Consider the following 19,741-nt stretch of genomic DNA (forward strand, 5'->3'; position numbering starts at 1 on the left):
TGTCATCTCCCCTCTTTGGGCTGAGCCCCCCCCCCCCCATGGAAAGGAGGTGGCGAGAGCCCTCTCCCTTTGCAGTGGCTCATGACACACTTGTCCCTTCCTGCCCTGATAGGTCAGCAAGACTGGAGCAGAGGGAGCCGTGCTGGATGAGGCAAAGAATATCAACAAGTCCCTGTCAGCTCTGGGGAACGTGATCTCTGCTCTGGCCGAGGGCACTGTGAGTGTCCTCAGGTCTCCTCACCCTCAAGTTCCCCCTCATCTCCCACCTTCCCCTAATGCTGCCCTTTAACTGTGCCCCTTATTCATGGATTGCACGATCCCTGGTCCACCACTCTGCTTTCCGATTCCCCTGTTAAGTTTATTTTTCTCATTCACATCTCCCTCCTCCCCCAGAAAAGCTACGTTCCATATCGCGACAGCAAAATGACACGGATCCTCCAGGACTCGCTGGGAGGAAACTGCCGGACAACTATGTTCATCTGTTGCTCGCCGTCCAGCTACAACGATGCGGAGACCAAGTCCACCCTGATGTTTGGGCAGCGGTCAGTGGCAGGGTCCCCAGCTCCCTGCCCAGCCCCCGCCGCTCTCGCTCTCCAGCATCAGGCCAGCCTCAGGCAAGCCGTAAGGGAGATCGCCTCACCTTGATACCCTCTCCTCACCCAGGGCAAAGACCATTAAGAACACCGCCTCAGTGAATCTGGAGTTGACTGCTGAGCAGTGGAAGAAGAAGTATGAGAAGGAGAAGGAGAAGACAAAGGCTCAGAAGGAGACGATTGCAAAGCTGGAGGCTGAGCTGAGCCGTTGGCGCAATGGTTAGAGAGGAGCTCTGTGGGCAGGAGAGGTGGTGGGAGGAGGAGGGGGCTGAGGGAGCCAGAGAGCCCTGTCTGGGGTGGTGCTGAGCAGTGAGGGAGGAAGGGCAGGTGGATGCAGCTTTCCCTTCTCCCACCCCTCACTTTGCTCTGCCCCTTTGCCAGGAGAGAATGTGCCTGAGACAGAGCGTCTGGCTGGTGAGGATGCTGTCCTGGGAGCAGAGATCTGTGAGGAGACCCCTCTGAATGACAACTCCTCCATCGTGGTGCGCATCGCGCCTGAGGAGCGGCAGAAATACGAGGAGGAGATCCGCCGCCTCTACAAGCAGCTGGATGACAAGGTGAGGACAATCGGGCAGGGCACAGAGATGAGCCCAGTGGAAGGAGAAGTGAGGGGTTAAAAAATTATGCCCTAACCGGTTTGGCCCAGTGGATAGAGCGTCGGCCTGCGGACTGAAAGGTCCCAGGTTCGATTCTGGTCAAGGGCATGTACCTTGGTTGCGGGCACATCCCCAGTAGGGGGTGTGCAGGAGGCAGCTGATCGATGTTTCTCTCGCATTGATGTTTCTAACTCTCTATCCCTCTCCCTTCCTCTCTGTAAAATATCAATAAAATATATATATATATTTTAAAATATATTTTATTGATTTAATATCAATAAAATATATATCTATATAATAAAAGCCTAAGCGACCGTTACCGCGGTCGACCAGAACGACTGGTCGCTGTGGTGCGCACTGACCACCAGGGGGCAGACGCTCAATGCAGGAACTGCCCCCTGGTGGTCAGTGCGCTCCCACAGCAGGAGCGCTGCTCAGCCAGAAGCCCGGCTCACGGCTGGTGAGCACAGCAGTGGGTGGTGGGAGCCTCTTGGCCTCCACAGCAGCGCTAAGGAGCTGCGAGCCAAGCGGTAAGCAGTGAGCAGGAGGGCGGTAAGGAACAAGGGGTCCCGGATTGCAAGAGAGCACAAGCCCGGCTGAGGGACCCCTCCCCGCTGCACGAATTTCATGCATTGGGCCTCTAGTATGTATATATATATATATATATATATATATATATATATATATATATATTTTTTTTTTTTAATATATTTTATTGATTTTTTACAGAGAGGAAGGGAGAGGGATAGAGAGTTAGAAACATCGATGAGAGAGAAACATCGATCAGCTGCCTCCTGCACACCCCCTACTGGGGATGTGCCCGCAACCAAGGTACATGCCCTTGACCAGAATCGAACCTGGGACCTTTCAGTCCGCAGGCCGACGCTCTATCCACTGGGCCAAACTGGTTTCGGCAATAATAAAATATATATTTTAAAAAAATTATGCCCTAGACCAGTGGTCGGCAAACCGCGGCTCTTTGGCCCCTTGAGTGTGGCTCTTCCACAAAATACCACTTGCGGGTGCACATGTACAGTGCGATTGAAGGAGTACCCTAATCCTACCTAATAATAGACAAATATGCAAATTGACCATACTCCCGACACACCCACAAGCCACGCCCACCATCCAATCAGAGTGAGTATGCAAATTAACCCAACCAAGATGGCTATAGCCACAGAAAGCAAGGTTTCCTAGGTAACAGAGATAAGCCAAGCTTTCTGCCTGCCCTTGCCAGGCCTAAGCCTCCACTCAAGCTACAAAGTTTCAATTATAGAAGGTAAACAAATTCAAACAGAAATGGTGGCAGAATTGAGCTTGAGAGAGCAGGCCAGGGTTGCCCCTGGCAACAGGGGAAGCAAAGCTTTCCACACACCCTGGCCAGGCCCAGGCCTCCATTTAAGGCTACAAAGTTTCAATTATAACCCCAACAGAAATGGCTGCCAGCCATGGAGGGAGCGCCAGGCTTGGCTCCACTCCAGGCTACAAAGTTTCAATTGTAGAAGGAAAATAAATTCCAGATACCAGGGCCTCCGCTTGGGTTGCCAGGGGGTGTGGCTGGCCTGCAAACCACCACAGGCCCCTTGCTCAGGCCGCCCCACGTCCCAAGGGAACCCCACCCTGATCAGGGACACCCTTCAGGGCAAACCAGCTGGCCCCCACCCCTGTACCAGGCCTCTATCCTATCTAATAAAAGAGTAATATGCAGATTGATCATCACTGCAACACACAATATAGTTGCCCCCATGTGGTCAAAGATCCTGCCCCCATGTGGATACAAGATGGCCACCACAAGATGGCCAGCAGGAGAGGGCAGTTGGTAGGCACCCTGCCTGCAAGGGAGGGCAGTTGGAGGTGATCAACCCTGCAGGAGAGGGCAGTTAGGGGTAACCAGGCCGGCAGAGGAGGGAAGTTGGGGGCAACCAGGCTGGCAGCAGAGTGGTTAGGGGGTGATCAGGCTGGCAGGCAGAAGCGGTTAGGGGCAATCAGGAAGGCAGGCAGGCAAGCAGTTGGGAGCCAGCAGTCCTGGATTGTGAGAGGGATGTCCAACTGCCCGTTTAGGCCCTAAACGGGCAGTCGGACATCCCTCCAGGGGTCCCAGATTGGATAGGGTACAGGCTGGGCTGAGGGACAACCCCCCCTCCGCGCACGAATTTCATGCACTGGGCCTCTAGTTAAGTTAATAACAATGTACCTACCTATATAGTTTAAGTTTAAAAAATTTGGCTCTCAAAAGAAATTTCAATCGTTGTACTGTTGATATTTGGCTCTGTTGACTAATGAGTTTGCCGACCACTGCCCTAGACGGTTTGGCTCAGTGGATAGAGTGTTGGCCCAGGACTGCAGGGTCCCGGGTTCGATTACGGTCAAGGGCACATACCTTGGTTGTTGGTTCCTCCAGCCCTGGTCAGGGTGTGTGCAGAAGGCAACTAATTGATGTGTCTCTCTCACATCAATGTTTCTCTGTCTCTCCCTCTCCCTTCCATTCTCTCTAAAAATCAATGGAAAAATATGCTTGGGTGAGGATTAACAAAAAAAAAAAAAAAAAAGAAAAATTAGCTTATACTGCTCTATATGATTTTAATAGGGGTAAGTGCTCATTATTAAAAATGTGGGAGATAAGTACAAATACATAGAAAGAAATTAAAATCACCCATCATCCCACTATTTAGAAATAACACTATTAATATTTTGCCTTTTTCTGTGCATATACCATGTATTAGTAATTGAGATATACTGTATATGTAACTGAATTTGATTTTTTCATTCAGTATTCTATCATGAGCAATTTCCTACTTTGTTAACAGTTCTTCATAAAACTTTTTAAAAAATATATCTTTATTGATTTCAGAGAGGAAGGGAGAGGGAGAGAGAGAGACATCAATGATGAGAGAGAATCATGGATCAGCTGCCTCCTGCACGCCCGACACTGGGACCGAGCCCACAACCTAGGCCTGTGCCCTGACTGGGAATTGAACCGTGACCTCCTGGTTCATAGGTCGATGCTCAACCACTGAACCACGCTGGCCAGGCCATAAAAGTATTTTAAAATGGCTGCCTAATGGTCTGTGTATTAGAATGTATTTAACCATTCACTTACTACAGGGCTTTTACTTTTTTTTTTTTTTTGGTATTGTTCTGCTATTATAATGATTAACTTTGCCTAAGACTTTGCTTTTGAATGATTTAGATAGAATGTAGTGATAGAGTGGGATTTCTAGGTTAAAAGATAGGAATATTTTAAGGTTTTTGCTATGTACTGTCAAGATTATACCAACTCCCAGGAAAAAAGGAATTTAAAGTGAGGGCAGGAGTTGAGGAAAGAAACTGAGGAAATTCAGACGTCTTTTTAGGATATGGTGTTTTGTGTGTTTTTCAAACTCAAAACCTAAACTATCTGGATTTTGTTCAGATCCTGTCTCTCCCTCAAACCCAAAAGTCCATCCCTTCACTCCATCTTCCCCCTTGCCTCCAACAGGACGATGAGATCAACCAGCAGAGCCAGCTCATTGAGAAGCTCAAGCAGCAAATGCTGGACCAGGAAGAGGTAATGGGGAGGAGGGACGATGTGAGAGGAGAGGGGGTTGTGTTCGTCCCTGGAAGCCATAGAAGGGACCTTCTTACAGTCAGATGGGAGCAGGGGCATTCTGCTAGGGTTTAGTCATCCCAAAACTATGGAGGTCTGGGGACTTACCTGGGGCTTTGCTTAAAGCTCAAATTGTGGCATCTCGGTGCTTCTTCATTCTGTTGCCCTATTTCTAAGAAGCCTAAAGCCCACTTCCTCTCGACTCTTACTTTGGCCCTTGCCTCTCTCCTAGAGCTATGCCTGGGCGGGGGGCTCAGCTTCCCTAGAGCGGGGGTCACAGAAGTGGTCACTGGCAGCAGACTCCCTCACATGCCTCCCCTCTCCCTTGAAGCTGCTGGTGTCCACCCGAGGAGACAACGAGAAGGTCCAGCGGGAGCTGAGCCACCTGCAGTCAGAGAACGACGCTGCGAAGGATGAGGTGAAGGAAGTGCTGCAGGCCCTGGAGGAGCTGGCTGTCAACTATGACCAGAAGTCCCAGGAGGTGGAGGAAAAGAGCCAGCAGAACCAGCTTCTGGTGGATGAGCTGTCTCAGAAGGTGGTGAGTGGCCGACTGGGGTCCGGGAGCTCCCCGGCCTCAGGACATCCCCTACATCCAAAGGGACCCTTGCTGCCCTCCAGGGCCGCACTGTGTTTGCACCTTTGCACTGGTGTTCAGTGTGTTGTGAGACCCTCCCACGGCTGCTCACCGCACTTTGTCCCCCTGACCCCGCTCTCTTCCAGGCCCTTCCGCAGGGCCTGTGTTCTCGTCACAGAAGCCACCAGGGTCATGCATGAAGGGAGAGGCCTCTGCTGGGCTGGGGAGGGTAACGGGAAGATGGCGATGGGATGACTGAGGGGCTGTCCCCAGGCCACCATGCTGTCCCTGGAGTCGGAGTTGCAGCGGCTACAGGAAGTCAGTGGACACCAGCGAAAACGAATTGCTGAGGTGCTGAATGGGCTGATGAAGGACCTGAGTGAGTTCAGTGTCATCGTGGGCAACGGCGAGATTAAGCTGGTGAGTGGAGAAAGAGGCAGCAGTTTTGTTCAGGTCTTTTCTGTTCTGGGCATTGGTGGGAGATGCAAGACGGGAGGATCCGGGCTGTCAGGGACACTGAGAAAGGCGGGCCACGGATCCAGGAAACACGCCCTCAAACTAGACCCAGGAAAACAAGTAGAGGCTTGCATAGACTCAACTGAAAATATACCTCTAAAGGGTGCTAAGTAAAGAAGCAATGGAACAGCATATGAGACCCGTTCCCTGGCATATGTGGTCAGTTTGGCTCAAATAAACTCTTATTAAAAGTCTCTCTCTAAAAAAAAAAAAAAAGAAGAAGAAGAAGAAGAAGAAGAAGAAGAAGAAGAAGAAGAAGAAGAAGAAGAAGAAGAAATGGAGATGTGGTTATAGCAGGAGTTAGAGATGGGGGCACAGAGTGAGAAATGATGTATGCAAATCTGTGGCAAGGACAATGACCCATATGGGTGATCAAGCAGAACTGTTTGACTGAAAAAGAAAATCATATTGCTTTATAAGATGGAAGAGGGTGACTGCTGGGATTGGATCTTTGAATGCAGGTAGAGGGATTTAGTGTGAAATGCCAGGTGACAGAGAGCTGCTAAGAGTTGTTCGGAGAATACCTGTCCCACCTGAGTCCCTCTGCATGTGGTGTGTGCGGGGAGAAGCAAAGTGGGAGGGAATGGATAAGAGGTTTTCCGCAGCAAAGCACCTCTTCCCTCCCGTGCCCCCTTCAGCCGGTGGAGATCAGTGGGGCCATCGAGGAGGAGTTCACCGTGGCCCGACTCTACATCAGCAAAATCAAATCGGAGGTCAAGTCTGTGGTCAAGCGGTGCCGGCAGCTGGAGAACCTCCAGGTCGAATGCCATCGCAAGATGGAGGTGACTGGGCGGGAGCTCTCATCCTGCCAGCTCCTCATCTCCCAGGTGAGTGCCAGAGGTTGAGAGCCTTTGGGTGCCGTGGGAGAAAGAGCGTGACCCTGTGGTTATGAGATAAAACTCCTAGCACCTACCTTTATGTCAGGTGCCCAGGGCCAACTGAAGTCAAGGACAGAAGAGCTGGGGTAGCGGGGGCGGGTCTGGGCCAGGGACGTGAAGGTTCAGCAGGGATACTGGCCTCTAAGCTGATGGGGTCTGAAGAGAGGGTCTCTAGAAGCATGGGCCCTGACTGTGCATCCTCATGGAAGGCATAGCAGGAGCAGAAGGCCTGGGGAGAGAGCTGGAGTTTACAGAGGTCTGTGCTGCCCAGAGTGGTGACCTTTGCCCCATCCATCCTCTTCCTCTCGCCAACCCTTCCCCCACCAGCACGAGGCCAAGATCCGCTCGCTTACGGAATACATGCAGAGCGTGGAGCTAAAGAAGCGGCACCTGGAAGAGTCCTATGACTCCCTGAGTGATGAGCTGGCCAAGCTCCAGGCCCAGGGTGAGGCCTTCTTAAACCTCCAACCCATCCATCCTGGGATATGAGATCTCAGAGGGGGCAGGGAGTTGAAAGTGACAAACATCGAAAGAAACCTCCCAACTGCACACTCCCCCAAATGGAGACCAACTCACATGCTACTTAGCAAGCTTTTGCATGTAGCGTATTGTACACGAACCATAAACACTCCATTGTCTCTGCCCCTGCAATATCCACTGGGCTGTCCTAACCCGCAAGAACATCCCGGTGGGCCCATTCTGGGTAGATGTGCCCTGCCCTGCCTGGAGGTCTGGTCACAATGTGAAGTTCTTCCTGGTGGAGGTGGGTGCGGTGTAAGCTGTCTTTCCCTCTTTTAGAAACTGTGCATGAAGTGGCCTTAAAGGACAAGGAGCCGGACACACAGGATGCAGACGAAGTGAAGGTGAGTAGGGAAGGTGTGGAATGGCAGGCCTGGCAGGGCTGTGCTGGCCCTCACTGAGCTGGTGTTGGGGAGCCTGGCTTTGAGCTCGGGGTGGTGTTGTTTGTAGAAGGCCCTGGAGCTGCAAATGGAGAGTCACCGGGAGGCCCATTACCGGCAGCTGGCCCGGCTCCGGGACGAGATCAACGAGAAGCAAAAGATCATTGATGAGCTCAAAGAGTAAGAGTTCCCGAGGGCGGCTCTGGTCTCTACCCGGTCCTCTTGCCCAGCTGTGCCCACTCAAATGCTCCCTCGGATCCTATTCTTTAACTTCCATGTGTCACTCCCCCAACAATGACACGACTTTGCTGCCCAACTCCAGGAGGTTCAGGAGTAAGGCCTCGTCCCAATACTTAAGGCTCTTCTGACTAGATAGCTCAGGGTTCCTTACTCTGTCATGGAAACAGTGGCCTGAGCCTGCCTATATATGAAGGGAGATACATCAAATCTAACTGGACTCACTCGTTCAAGAGGGAAAATGCTTGAGGACTGGTCTTCCCTTTCTCCGTTATTCACATCCTTTTGTTGTCGCCATACCTCTTGCCCTCCACAGCCTGAACCAGAAGCTCCAGTTAGAGCTGGAGAAGCTTCAGTCCGACTACGAGAAGCTGAAGAACGAAGAACAGGAGAAGAGCACCAAACTCCAGGAGCTGACGTGAGTGCCCGGGGCGCCTGCAGACCAGCAGCCACGGAGGCTGACTGACTCAGCCGCTCCTGCAGAGGCCGGGTGCCGTGTAGATGTGAATATGGTGACCGCAGAAAGCAAATGCCTCAAAAGAATAATTTGATGGGGTAGGGAAGGGGAAAAAAAGGAGACTTTCCGAAGTGACCTCTATTGAATATTAGCTGACAGGGAAAGGTGTTTGCGATGTTCTGTTAAGTGTAAAAAGCAGGTTACAAAACAGTATGTTAATGGTCCCATAAAATATTTATGGGATGTACATGAATAGAAAAAAAGAGTCTGGCAAGACGGACATCAAAATGTTAATGGTGGTTTGATCTGTGTGTAGTAGAATCATGGGCTTTTTATGAAACTCATCTTCCTTATCTTTTTTCCACCTTTTCTAATTTCTGCACAGTGAACATGGGTAACTTGTATAATAGGTAATTTAAAAAATGTAAAAGGAAAGGAAGCGGGAGAAGAATCCTGAGAGAATCTTCTGTTTTGCTCCTCCCCCAGATTTCTGTACGAGCGACATGAGCAGTCCAAGCAGGACCTCAAGGGCCTGGAGGAGACCGTTGTGAGTGGTTTCCGTCTGTGCTGAGTTCGCGGGGTGGAGGGGGCTTCGTCTCCTCCCCTGATTCTTCCTATCCCCGTTGCTCCTGCCCTCGGCAAAGTCAGTCTGTGGCATCATTAGGACACCTCTTTTCCTAAAGGATGAGTGACTCACCTGACTGGATAGACTGAAGGGTCCAGTAATTTCAGAGTAAAAGGTTGACCTGGTATTTGGCTACCCCAGTCTTTCATCTTTCTTTCCAGGCCCGGGAACTCCAGACCCTCCACAACCTTCGCAAGCTGTTCGTTCAAGACGTCACGACTCGAGTCAAGAAAGTGAGTGCCGTCCTCGCGCGGGCTCTTCCTGGCCCCCATCTTCTCCTCCTGTTCTCGGGTCCTCCAGCCCTTTGGTCTCCTGTGGGCCGGCTTGGCCTGGCCTGGGTGGGACCTGTTTGGCTTCAAGACAGCCCCGTGTTTCCCTCTGTCTTTAATCAGAGTGCAGAAATGGAGCCCGAGGACAGTGGGGGGATTCACTCCCAAAAGCAGAAGATTTCCTTTCTTGAGAACAACCTGGAACAGCTTACAAAGGTTCACAAACAGGTAAGAGTGGGGGGAAGGAGTGAAGAGAACTCTGGAGGCCAGGTGCCTGGGATACCAAATCCCCGGAGGCCCCTTGGATGTAGGAAAATCTACTTGCATGTTTTCCTTACTTTTCCCACTGATCCCTTCTTTAATACCAGATTTGGTTCCACTTTTACCTTTTTTCTTTGTTCCATGCCTGTTTTCCCTTCTCAAAGCTCCCAACCTGCCTTTGCTCAAGTGGAATCCCCAGGCCTCTATGTTGTTGGAGTGAAAGGTTGAAATGGATAGAGGTTTCAGAGGCAAGGGCTGTAACAATACACAGGGGATGCTGGTCAGATTTTAGCCAGAGATAGAAAGCAGTGAGACACGAAGCAGCCAGGGAAGTCGGGCTTTTTCACGGGGAGAGACGGAGAGAACTCCATCTGCCTAGGCCTGGGGCAGGCATGCAGGGAAATTCAATGATGTCCTCTAGATCAGCGGTCGCCAACCCTTCGGACCTCCCGGACCACCGGTTGGCGACCGCTGCTCTAGATGGCCCATCCAGCCCCGGTTGGCCCTGTGTATTAAGTCCCTGCCTCTCTGTCGCCCTCCTTGCTGCTGCGGTTCCTTAGGTGGATGACTGGGTGTCAAAGGTATGGGGTGGGGAGGTAGAGGGGCAGTCCAAAGGAGTCAGGACAGGAAATGTTTGGTGCAGACAGAGCCAAATAGCTGAGCCTTGAAGACAGGTGCAACAGTTAGCTGGCTCTTTTAACTAATTCATAAAATAAACCTCTACCTCTACTTTATTCCCTTCCTTTCAAATCCACTTTAAAATTCCATATTCTCACTAAACTGGACCTTAACTTCTTTTCCTCCCAGTACACTGTCCAGCACATAGAGTAGACACTCAATACATTTTTTTAAAAAATGACAAAAATCACAGAACTGTGGCCCCATGGTAGTCTGCAGGGTTTGTTTTATTTGAGCTTGCAAAGGACTTTGCTACCATCTCTTTCCCTTTGCTTATTAGAAAAATACATAATTTTATAGCAAAGTTGAAAGACGGGAGAAACATTTGTTATCAGTTCTGGCATTCTTTTTAATTTCTGCGTGTTCATTTTCCTTCTCCACCAAGATGCATATTATATTGCCTTTCCCACCAAATATTGTTATTGTAAAATACACATAACAAAATTTACCACCTTAATCATTTTTTCTCCAGAACTCTTTTCATTGTGGAGAACTGAAACTCTATGTCCACTAAACAATAACTCCTCCTTCCCTGCTCCCCCAGCCCCTGCACCTGCCATTCTCCTCCCTGTCTCCATGATTTTGACCACGCGTAGAAGTGGAGTCATACAGTATCTGTCCTTTGGAGACTGGTTTATGTCACTCGGCATAATGTCCTCCATGATCATCCATGCTGTGGCAGACGTCAGGAAACCACAGGCTGTCTCTCCCCGCCCCCCCCCGCCCCCCAGCCCCGGTGAAGACTGTGCCTCTGCTCCAAATCCCAAATTCCAAAAGCTACTCACTCACAGGAGAGAGGACTCCTCAAAATTTCCTACCTCAGCGGACACAGGCTAAAAAGGAAAATGAGATGTAGAAACTTCTTCATTAATCGGACCTTAAACGGCCAAGGCTATAGCCCCATTAAACTAAGTTATTGCCCCAGCAAAACACTGTTCGTAATCTGTAAACTGTCCAAAATTAAAGGGGTACAGAAGTATTTCCAGCTCTGTCCCTTCTCCCAGCATTGCCAGTCACACTGATTCCCCTGCTGTCTTCCAAGGCCGGCTCTTTGGCCAACTATAGTGCCCCTGGTCACGTGTGAGGCCCCGTAAAAAGCTCAGGACATCTTTTCTGGCTTCAAGGTGGTTGCTACCTGTAGCTTAATTTAAGTGGGGGAGGGACAGCTCAGGAAATCCTTGACTGTGAAGGTAATGAGCTCAAATGTTTGTGAATCTCAAACATTTTCTTTCCTTCCTATGGAGCATCGTGTGTATGTGTGGGGGTAGAAGGGGAGGTGGGGCTCCTGTATTCCAGCTTCTGCTCCTGCTCTGCACTGTACCTCACCTGCACTCAATGCCATATCCACTCTCCAAACTGCTACTTGCTGCCCCACCCTGTGCATGCCCATAAAGCCATCCTGGGTGAGGGGTGCCTCATCCCCATGGTTGCCCTGGGGCTGTTGGTTTGGCACAAGCTGGGAGACATTGGGGAGGGGGGCATCTCTAGGCCAGGAGGAGACTGGGACAGGGCGCTATCACAGGAGTTCTGGGCTACAGTGGAGTCGGCATGTTTTGCTGCCCAGAAAACAATGTGACGTTTCATAATGCCTGACCATCGTTTGTTCAGCGAGAAGGAAAGAACTGGCTAAAAACAGCAAGTTAGGTACAGGGACTGAGGATTTTGGGGAAACAACATGGCCTCCAAATCCTCTGACTCGGTTTTGTTTTTCTTTATTCTCTCTCCCCACCTGCACCCCACACTCCGCTGCTGGCTCTGTCTTGGGCCACCTGCCTTTCTTCCTGCCTCTTCCCTTGGGCTCACCCCGCAGCTGGTACGTGACAATGCAGATTTGCGTTGTGAGCTTCCTAAATTGGAAAAACGACTTAGGGCTACGGCTGAGAGAGTTAAGGCCCTGGAGGGTGCACTGAAGGAAGCCAAGGAGGGCGCCATGAAGGACAAGCGCCGGTACCAGCAGGAGGTAGACCGCATTAAGGAGGCCGTTCGGTACAAGAGCTCGGGCAAGAGAGGCCATTCTGCCCAGATTGGTGAGTGGGGAGTGGATGGCAATAGGTAAGGGGGGGGTTACCACCTGGGGAAATTCCTACGTGTCAAGAAACTACATTATTGGTTTTTACTCTACCTGCCCACTCCCAACCATACCCCCCAAAGTATAAAAGTAAATCCTATCTAATAAGAGGGTAATATGCAAATTAACCATCACAACGTCACAAAGATGGCGGTGCCCAGTCCTCTCAGCCCTGCAGGAGTCCCCCAGTCCCGGGGGGGTGGGGGCGGCCACTGAGAGCGGGCAGTGTGAGCGGCCTGTCAGAATGCTTACTTCGTCACCGTGGATGGGCCTCTGGGCCGCTGAGAGTCTCTGGGCAGCGGGCGTGGAGCGGCCAGGCCCTGCAGAGAGCTACTGGTGCACGGATTGGTGCACAGGGCTACTAGTTATCGTATAAGCAACTCGGTTCAACTCCAACTTTCCTTTCTTTATTACAGCCAAACCCGTCCGGCCTGGCCACTACCCAGCATCCTCACCCACCAACCCCTATGGCACCCGCAGCCCCGAGTGCATCAGTTATACCAACAGCCTCTTCCAGAACTACCAGAATTTGTACCTGCAGGCTGCACCTAGCTCCACCTCAGATATGTAGTGAGTGACCAAGGGCATAGGCTGGAACCCCAACCCAAGACCCTATAAGGCATAAGGTTAGGTCAGTTATTGGCTGAGACTTGATTCTTCTCCTAAGTAGCTTCATTAATTCTTTCTCATTAATCCTTAGAAGGTGGGCATCTGCCTTCCCAGCCTGCGACCATGTTTGTTTTCTATTCTCTGGGGAGTGGCGGGGTGTATGGCTCCATCCCTGAGGGTGTGGATGTGTCCTTGGCATAGTGAAGGGGCGGGGGGTGCCAGAGGCTGCATCTCTCTGCTCTACTCCACCCAGTTTTGCAAACTCCTGTGCCAGCAGCGGGGCCATGTCTTCTGGAGGCACCTTGGCTTCCTACCAGAAGGCCAGCATGGACAACGGTGAGTGAGAAAGATGGGTCACCGGCCTTTAGGATCCCCAGGGCAAGTCAAAAAGTATAAGTGACCCTGTACCTACAGCGTGCACACTGCCCATCCCTTCAGGGGCCTGGATTCCTATAAGTAGATCCCTCCCATTACAATATCTGTCCCCGCCCTTACCTTCCTTCCCCCTCCTCCTCTCCTGCAGGAGGGCCCCGGGAGGCTTCTTCTCAGCATCATGATGCAGCATGGGGCAGCTGTAGATAAGAGTGCCACAGGCCCAGATGGCAGCGAGGCTCCAAAGAGTGTTACCTTTCTCTCTAAGGAATTAGGATGGGAGAGGGTTGGGGAGACTGTTTCTAATGCCCAATCTCCTTTTTCCTCCTCTAATCCTGTGTCCTCAATGATGATCTCTTCAGGAAATGCCACAGATATCAACGACAACAGGTACACCCGTCCCCACTGCTCTTGGGTTCTCTGGGTGGGGCCAGAAGAAATGACTAAATGTCCCTCGTGCACCTAGTTAGACGTCCCCTGGAGCCTTCCGGGGAAGGAGGAGGAAATGAGAATCTTTCTTGCCATCACTGTGTAGTCCAGGAGATCCAGTCCCGCCCCTGCCTCGGTGCAGAATACTGCCCCCTCCTCCAATCCCATCTGAGGCTTCTCCCCATCCCAGTGATGGGAGTTGGTAGGAAATGCCCTGGTTTCTCTCTTACCTCTGGGAACTTTGTGACCTTGAGCAAGTCCATTCCATCTCTCTGGCCTTGCTTTCCCCTGTATTCCTGTAAAACCAGACTAGTCCCTGCCCTTCACTGCCTCACAGGAATGCTATGAGAGCAAGGTGACAGGAATGCTTTCATTTACACGGGGCTGACAGCTGACAGCGCTGTGACTATGCTGGGTCTCTTCTCCCAGGAGTGACCTGCCATGCGGCTATGAGGCTGAGGACCAGGCCAAGCTCTTCCCTCTCCACCAAGAGACCGCAGCCAGCTAATCTCCCGCACAGACGGCTGCGGACCTGCACTTCCAGGTAGCTTCAGGCCTCTTCCTCTGACCACCTCAGGTTCCTACTTTCTTGCCCTCACCTCGTGTTTCTTCCACTTTTTTTAATAATCTCAAAACTTTTACTACACAGCTGTCCCCAACTCCTGCCTTTCCCTTGGAGGGGCCACATTTGTGTTCCTCCAGGTCCTCTGGACACTCACCTCCCTTCCCTCTTACACTTTCCTTTTGGCCAAAGGAGTAACCAGGGTACCGCCTCTCTGCCACTAGGGGTCACTGCAACATGTTAAAAGAAGGGAGAGGGGGTGGATTCCGAGCCACACACGGGTCAGGGAACTTGGGTAGATACCTCCAAGACTTTGGGAGATCATCTCAACCCTCCCTCTGCCTCCACCTTAACATAATGTTGGATGGATAGGTATTTTCCAAGACATCTCCAGTAAAGGAGATGTTTGATTTATTCCTGCACCTGTGTCCTGTTCTCCTTATATCTGTCTGTTACCAATGAGTTCCAGGAAATACCCGAAGCGTCTAATTTTTTGTTGGAGGAGTGTTAGCATTCCCCTCTCGTCTTGCTCAGTGGAGGAGGAAAACAGCTGTGTCTCCACCTCCAAGCCCCGCTCCCTCCTCACCTCAGGCCCCAGGTCCTCTCCTGTAGCAGCACAGGCACCCTCCCGGTTCTTGTGTGTCACCCAGCTCCTCGCCTTGATGGCTTTAGGGCCCAGAACTGGGTACTGTGATCCTGTTCTATGGCCCACTTCGGGTCCTTGGAGAACTAGAAATGAGAGGACACAGCCAGTGTCTTACTGGGCTGCATCCAAACCGAGCCCTCTCTGGGGGTTTTTCCAAGACAGTAGGCCAGGCACCTGTAGGCAGAAAGGCAGGAGAAGCAAAGAAGTGGGAATGCAGAAGGAGGAGTTAGGAAAATCTGGGGTGGAGGAGGAGGGGCTGGGAGGATAGTGTCCGGTTGTTGGTATTAAAGGAACAGAGCTGTAAACCAAAGTCTGTACAAATGTCACCCTGTCCCTATCCAGTGGCTGGGCAGCAGGTGGTTGCTCACAACCTCTTTCTCTTTCTCCCCAGTTTCTAAGAGGGACTGAGGCCTCTTCTCTCAGCATGCTGCAAACCTGTGGTCTCTGATGCTAACTCCCTCCCCAACCCTTGTTGTTCGATTATACTACGTTTGATGTCTTCTCTTACTCTGTATCTCTTTGTATCGGTATATCAAAAGCTGCTACTATGTCTCTCTTCTGTCTTACTCTCTAAGTATCTAATGATGTATTTAGCAATTTCTAAACATAGTATACCCTCCTCATTTGGGGGAATAGGGAGGAGGGCAAATGTCTCTTCTTTCTCTCACATATGCGTCTCTCACACTGTGTGGTGTTAGTCACGGAGATGATAAAAGGTAAAACGGGAGCTAGAGGGTTGTGACCCTTCACACACACACACACACACACACACACACACACACACACACACACACACAAAGCCTTAAGCAGAAGAATGTCTTAACATCACAAAAAGATACAGAAATAGACTCTTCTTCCTCCCTCCTCTTTCACATACAGCACAGGGGAGGGTGAAGTGGGAGGACTACTAAATTACATGTAGAATTTTCTTCGCCCGAATGGAGGGATTTCAGGTGTGCACCCTTCGCCCGAATGGAGGGATTCCAGGTGTGCACCTCTGCCCTTGAAGTCTGCCTTTTGCCCCCCTCTTCCTGTTCTCTCCTGGATGACTAAGAGCAGAGATTGCCCAAGGGACCACTTCCCTTGCTCCTCAAAACTCCTTTTGATATTCTTGACCCCAGAGCTCCTGACCAGAACCTACAGGGCTTTGAAATATTTCGGAAGGTTGAGGAGGCAGACCCTTCTGACAGTCAGTCAAGTAGCTGCTCATCTGTCCATGGTGATATTTACAGGCAAGCATAGTCAAGTGAGTGCTTCTTCGGGTTGAGGGCGAACAGGCTGGGAAATTCCTAAGTATTTTTTGCCATGGTGATGAGCGGGGTTCCTTTCTCTGCCCCATATTGGGATGCATTTCTTCCCATCTCCACCTTTTGGTTTGGCGGCTTCCAGTTCGTTGGCAAAATGTCTATCTTGCGATGCCTTTCTTTCAAGCTGGAGCCTGCCTTTTCCCCAATTTACACGTAACAAACTTTTTTTTTTTTTTACAAAGAGTTCCTTCTATAATATCCCCATCTGGTAAGTGCACTTTAAAGAAAGGGGCAGGGCAGATTTTCCAGAGGTGGAGGAACCCCAGGGCTGGAAGTGGGTGTCTCTTCCCCCAAGCCCTTCAACCCTCATGCAATGGATAGGACTACTGTTTTGGTTTCAGACATCTTTTCCTTCTCCATGGTGCTAAGGTGGTTTTCCAGGTAACTGCAGGGATGGAGAGTGGAGGTCACAAGCCAGCCCAAATTAAGGAAGTCTGATGCCCAGATACCCAGTCTTATCGAGGATGGAAGAACAGGATCCGCCAGCAGCAGGGCAACCATCCCCGAGCTTCTAAGTCAGGGAAAAAAGCTCATTGTGAGAGGCTGTGTTAGCCCAGGCCTCCAAGGAAAGAGTCCTTTCTCCCTTTTAGCAATGAAGGAGCAATGCAGCGGGAGGGGAGAAATGTCCGAGGGATGTGGAATAAATCCAATGCAGTGATATTCAAACATTTTTCCAAAGAAATCTTATATAGAACCCTAATAGAAAAAATTACTAAAAGTGATGCAGACCTGGGCAGTTTGCATTTTCTTTGTTTGGTAGTAAATGCTTCACTCGTTGAGGAGTCCTTGAACAGTCCTAAGAAACTTTGAGAGTTCTGTAGAGTAGTTTGAAAACCACTGCTCTGAGGAATGGAGTTCAATCTGACTTCCCTGTCCTAAGCTTGCAACTCATAGCAAAGAGGGAAAAGGTGGGTGGGTGAGCCATCCTCTCTCCGAGACCCAGGTGGGGAGGAAGAAGATACCTGTGCACCTGTAGACTTGTGCTAATATTTGCCAGGAGGGCATTTAAGAATCCAGTGGGTTTTACATAATCTTGCCACCAAATGATTCTTTTAAAACACATAAGAGAATGTGAAGGTAGGGCAGATGCAGAGGGAGGTGATAGAGGAAGCAGCCTTCTCTTTAGCAAGAAAGATGTAAGAGAAATAGAATTCACTTACATTCGTCAGAAACAACACACACACAAAGCCTTCACCGGAAGGTTCACTCTACATCTTCCTCCTCCCCCCAACACTCACTGCATCCCTTTCAGAGAGCCAGGGTTACCACAGGGGCCCCTGGCCGGCCCACTCACATCTGCCAAATGTTGCATGCCAGTGTGGAAGACAAACCAAAATGCACAAACCCCAGTGTGTATTTATTTGATGTACATAGATACCTTTAAAATAAAATAAATTCAATGATATCTGTATGGTGGTGTAAATCTTTTCCTTCCCGTCTCTCTTTTCCTTGCATATTATGGCATTTGACAGTGTGGTATATATCCTTCCAGATGTTTTTCTATATATTTACACACAGAGTGTTTTCCCCCCACTTGACAATATCCTGGGAATCATTTCATGTCAATATACATAGATTTACCTTATTAAAACATATATATATTTTTTCATTGATTTTTAGAGAAAGTGTGTGTGTGTGGGGGGGAGTGAGAGAAAAACATCGATGTGAAAGACACATCAATTGGTTGCCTCCAACACACACCCTATCCAGGGCTGGGGATTGAACCTGCAACTCAGGTATGTGCCCTTGTCTGGGAGTCAAACCCGTGACCCTTTGGTGCTAGGGTCGATGCTCTAACCACTGAGCATATTGGCCTGCGCTATTTATCCTATAACTTATTCAACCATTCCACTATTGGTGGGCATCTTTCTAGGTTGTTGGTAATTTTTTATTTATTTATTTATTTTTTCAGAGAGAGGAAGGGAGAGGGAGCAGGAGAGGGAAAGAGAGAAAGAGAGAAACATCATTGATCATGCCCCATACTGGGGATCGAGCCCACACCAGGACATTTGCCCTGACCAGGAATTGAACCAACAACTTCCTGGTATAGGGGACGATGCTCAACCAACTGAGCCACACTGGCCAGGTGGTTGTTGGAAATTTTTAACAAAAAAATAATATCCTGTTCTCATTTCTATCCCAGACCATCTCCTCAGCCCCAGCATCAATTTGTTCCTTTCCAGTGTGTCTCTATCTTGCCTTTGCAAACAGCTCAGTTCTTTTGTCCCATGACCATCTCCCACAATCACCCTCCTTATCCCCATTTTAGAGCATACTCCTACCTGTCTTCTCTACTCATGCCTCAAAGCTGCTGAGATGAATGGAGACAACTGCACAATGAAAACACTGGGGCAGCTAAAAACAAAAAGCCTGCAAACCTATCTGGACCTTCCATGCTGTTTAACCTTTCTTCTGTGTATCCTTACAGTTTCCTCTCCTACCCCCAGGGCAACTAGTCTAAACCCTTACTCCTCAAGACCCCTTCTCACCTTCTCTCATAAGCAACAACTCTGCCTTAAAGGGAAATTTTAGCTTGGCCGGTGTGGCTCAGTGTTTGAGCGTCCACCCATGAACCAGGAGGTCACGGTTTGATTCCTGGTCAGGGCACATGCCCGGGTTGCGGGCTCAATCTCCAGTAGGGGGTGTGCAAAAGGCAGCCAATTGATGCTGATGTTTCTATCTCTCCCTCTTTCTCTCTCTCTAAAAAATCAATAAAAACATTTTTTTTAAAAAGGGGAAAATTAAGGTTATTGAACATGAACTCCTTCATCCCCCCCATACACACACCTTCTTACTTACATATATCTGCACAGATCCTTTCCTTTCTCTCTCCCTTCTGACAAGTGATAAATCTCCCTTCTCTAGGTTAAAGCAAGTTCCTTCTAGATCTTTCATTCTTGAGATACTCAGAGATTAATATATAAAACTAGAGGCCTGGTGCACAGATTCGTGCACCAGTGGGGTCCCTCAGCCTGGCCTGCGGGGATCGGGCGAACCCAGCTCTCCAACATCCCCCGAGGGGTCCTGGATTGCCAGAGGGCACAGGCCAGGCCAAGGGACCCCACCAGGGAGGGACCATGGGAGGGCTCCAGGGCATGTCCCACCTGTCTCGCCCAGTTCATCAGGGCAATCGGGGGCCAGCCAGGGAGGGACTGTGGGAGATTGGCTAGCCCCCCTGGAAGGAACACGGAAGGGCTCCAGGGCATGTCTGGCCCCTCCTGTCCAGTCCTGATCAGCCAGACCCCAGCAGCAAGCTAACCTACTGGTTGGAGCATCTGCCCCCTGGTGGTCAGTGCACGTCATAGCAACTGGAAGAATGAACAGTCGGACACTTAGCATATTAGGCTTTTATTATATAGAATAAGGTAACTAAAAGTGATGCAGACTTGGGCAGTTTGCATCTTCTTTGTTAACTTCTGTCCAATGATTTCTTCCCTTGTTTTTGTTTTTGTTTTTGCGTTTTTATTTCAAAATATTTTTTATTGATTTTTAGAGAGAGAGGACAGGAGAAGAGAGAAACATCAATGTGAGAGCATCCATTGGCTGCCTCCTGCACGCCCCCTACTGGGGATCAAGCCC

The 19,741-nt window shown here is 50.0% G+C and overlaps 1 protein-coding gene across 2 annotated transcripts in view; it reads left to right on the plus strand.

Annotated features, from left to right (window-relative positions):
* Positions 1–14,348, plus strand: part of KIF5A (kinesin family member 5A) — a 32,208-nt gene extending 17,860 nt beyond the window's left edge. For both annotated transcript variants that reach the window (XM_079775781.1, XM_079775782.1), the window contains 20 exons: positions 113–217; positions 394–542; positions 664–812; positions 975–1,150; positions 4,668–4,736; positions 5,107–5,313; positions 5,623–5,769; positions 6,504–6,692; positions 7,071–7,188; positions 7,542–7,606; positions 7,713–7,822; positions 8,196–8,297; positions 8,823–8,883; positions 9,123–9,194; positions 9,354–9,458; positions 11,980–12,196; positions 12,654–12,807; positions 13,100–13,182; positions 13,581–13,608; positions 14,077–14,348. In XM_079775781.1, coding sequence (XP_079631907.1) covers positions 113–217; positions 394–542; positions 664–812; positions 975–1,150; positions 4,668–4,736; positions 5,107–5,313; positions 5,623–5,769; positions 6,504–6,692; positions 7,071–7,188; positions 7,542–7,606; positions 7,713–7,822; positions 8,196–8,297; positions 8,823–8,883; positions 9,123–9,194; positions 9,354–9,458; positions 11,980–12,196; positions 12,654–12,807; positions 13,100–13,182; positions 13,581–13,608; positions 14,077–14,155 — 2,385 coding nt within the window. In that variant the 3' untranslated portion in view covers positions 14,156–14,348. The remainder of the gene's footprint in view (positions 1–112; positions 218–393; positions 543–663; positions 813–974; positions 1,151–4,667; positions 4,737–5,106; positions 5,314–5,622; positions 5,770–6,503; positions 6,693–7,070; positions 7,189–7,541; positions 7,607–7,712; positions 7,823–8,195; positions 8,298–8,822; positions 8,884–9,122; positions 9,195–9,353; positions 9,459–11,979; positions 12,197–12,653; positions 12,808–13,099; positions 13,183–13,580; positions 13,609–14,076) is intronic.
* The last annotated feature ends 5,393 nt before the right edge of the window (positions 14,349–19,741 follow it).

This window comes from Cnephaeus nilssonii (assembly GCF_951640355.1).
Source record: "Cnephaeus nilssonii genome assembly, chromosome: 6".
Taxonomy (NCBI): Eukaryota; Metazoa; Chordata; class Mammalia; order Chiroptera; family Vespertilionidae; genus Cnephaeus; species Cnephaeus nilssonii.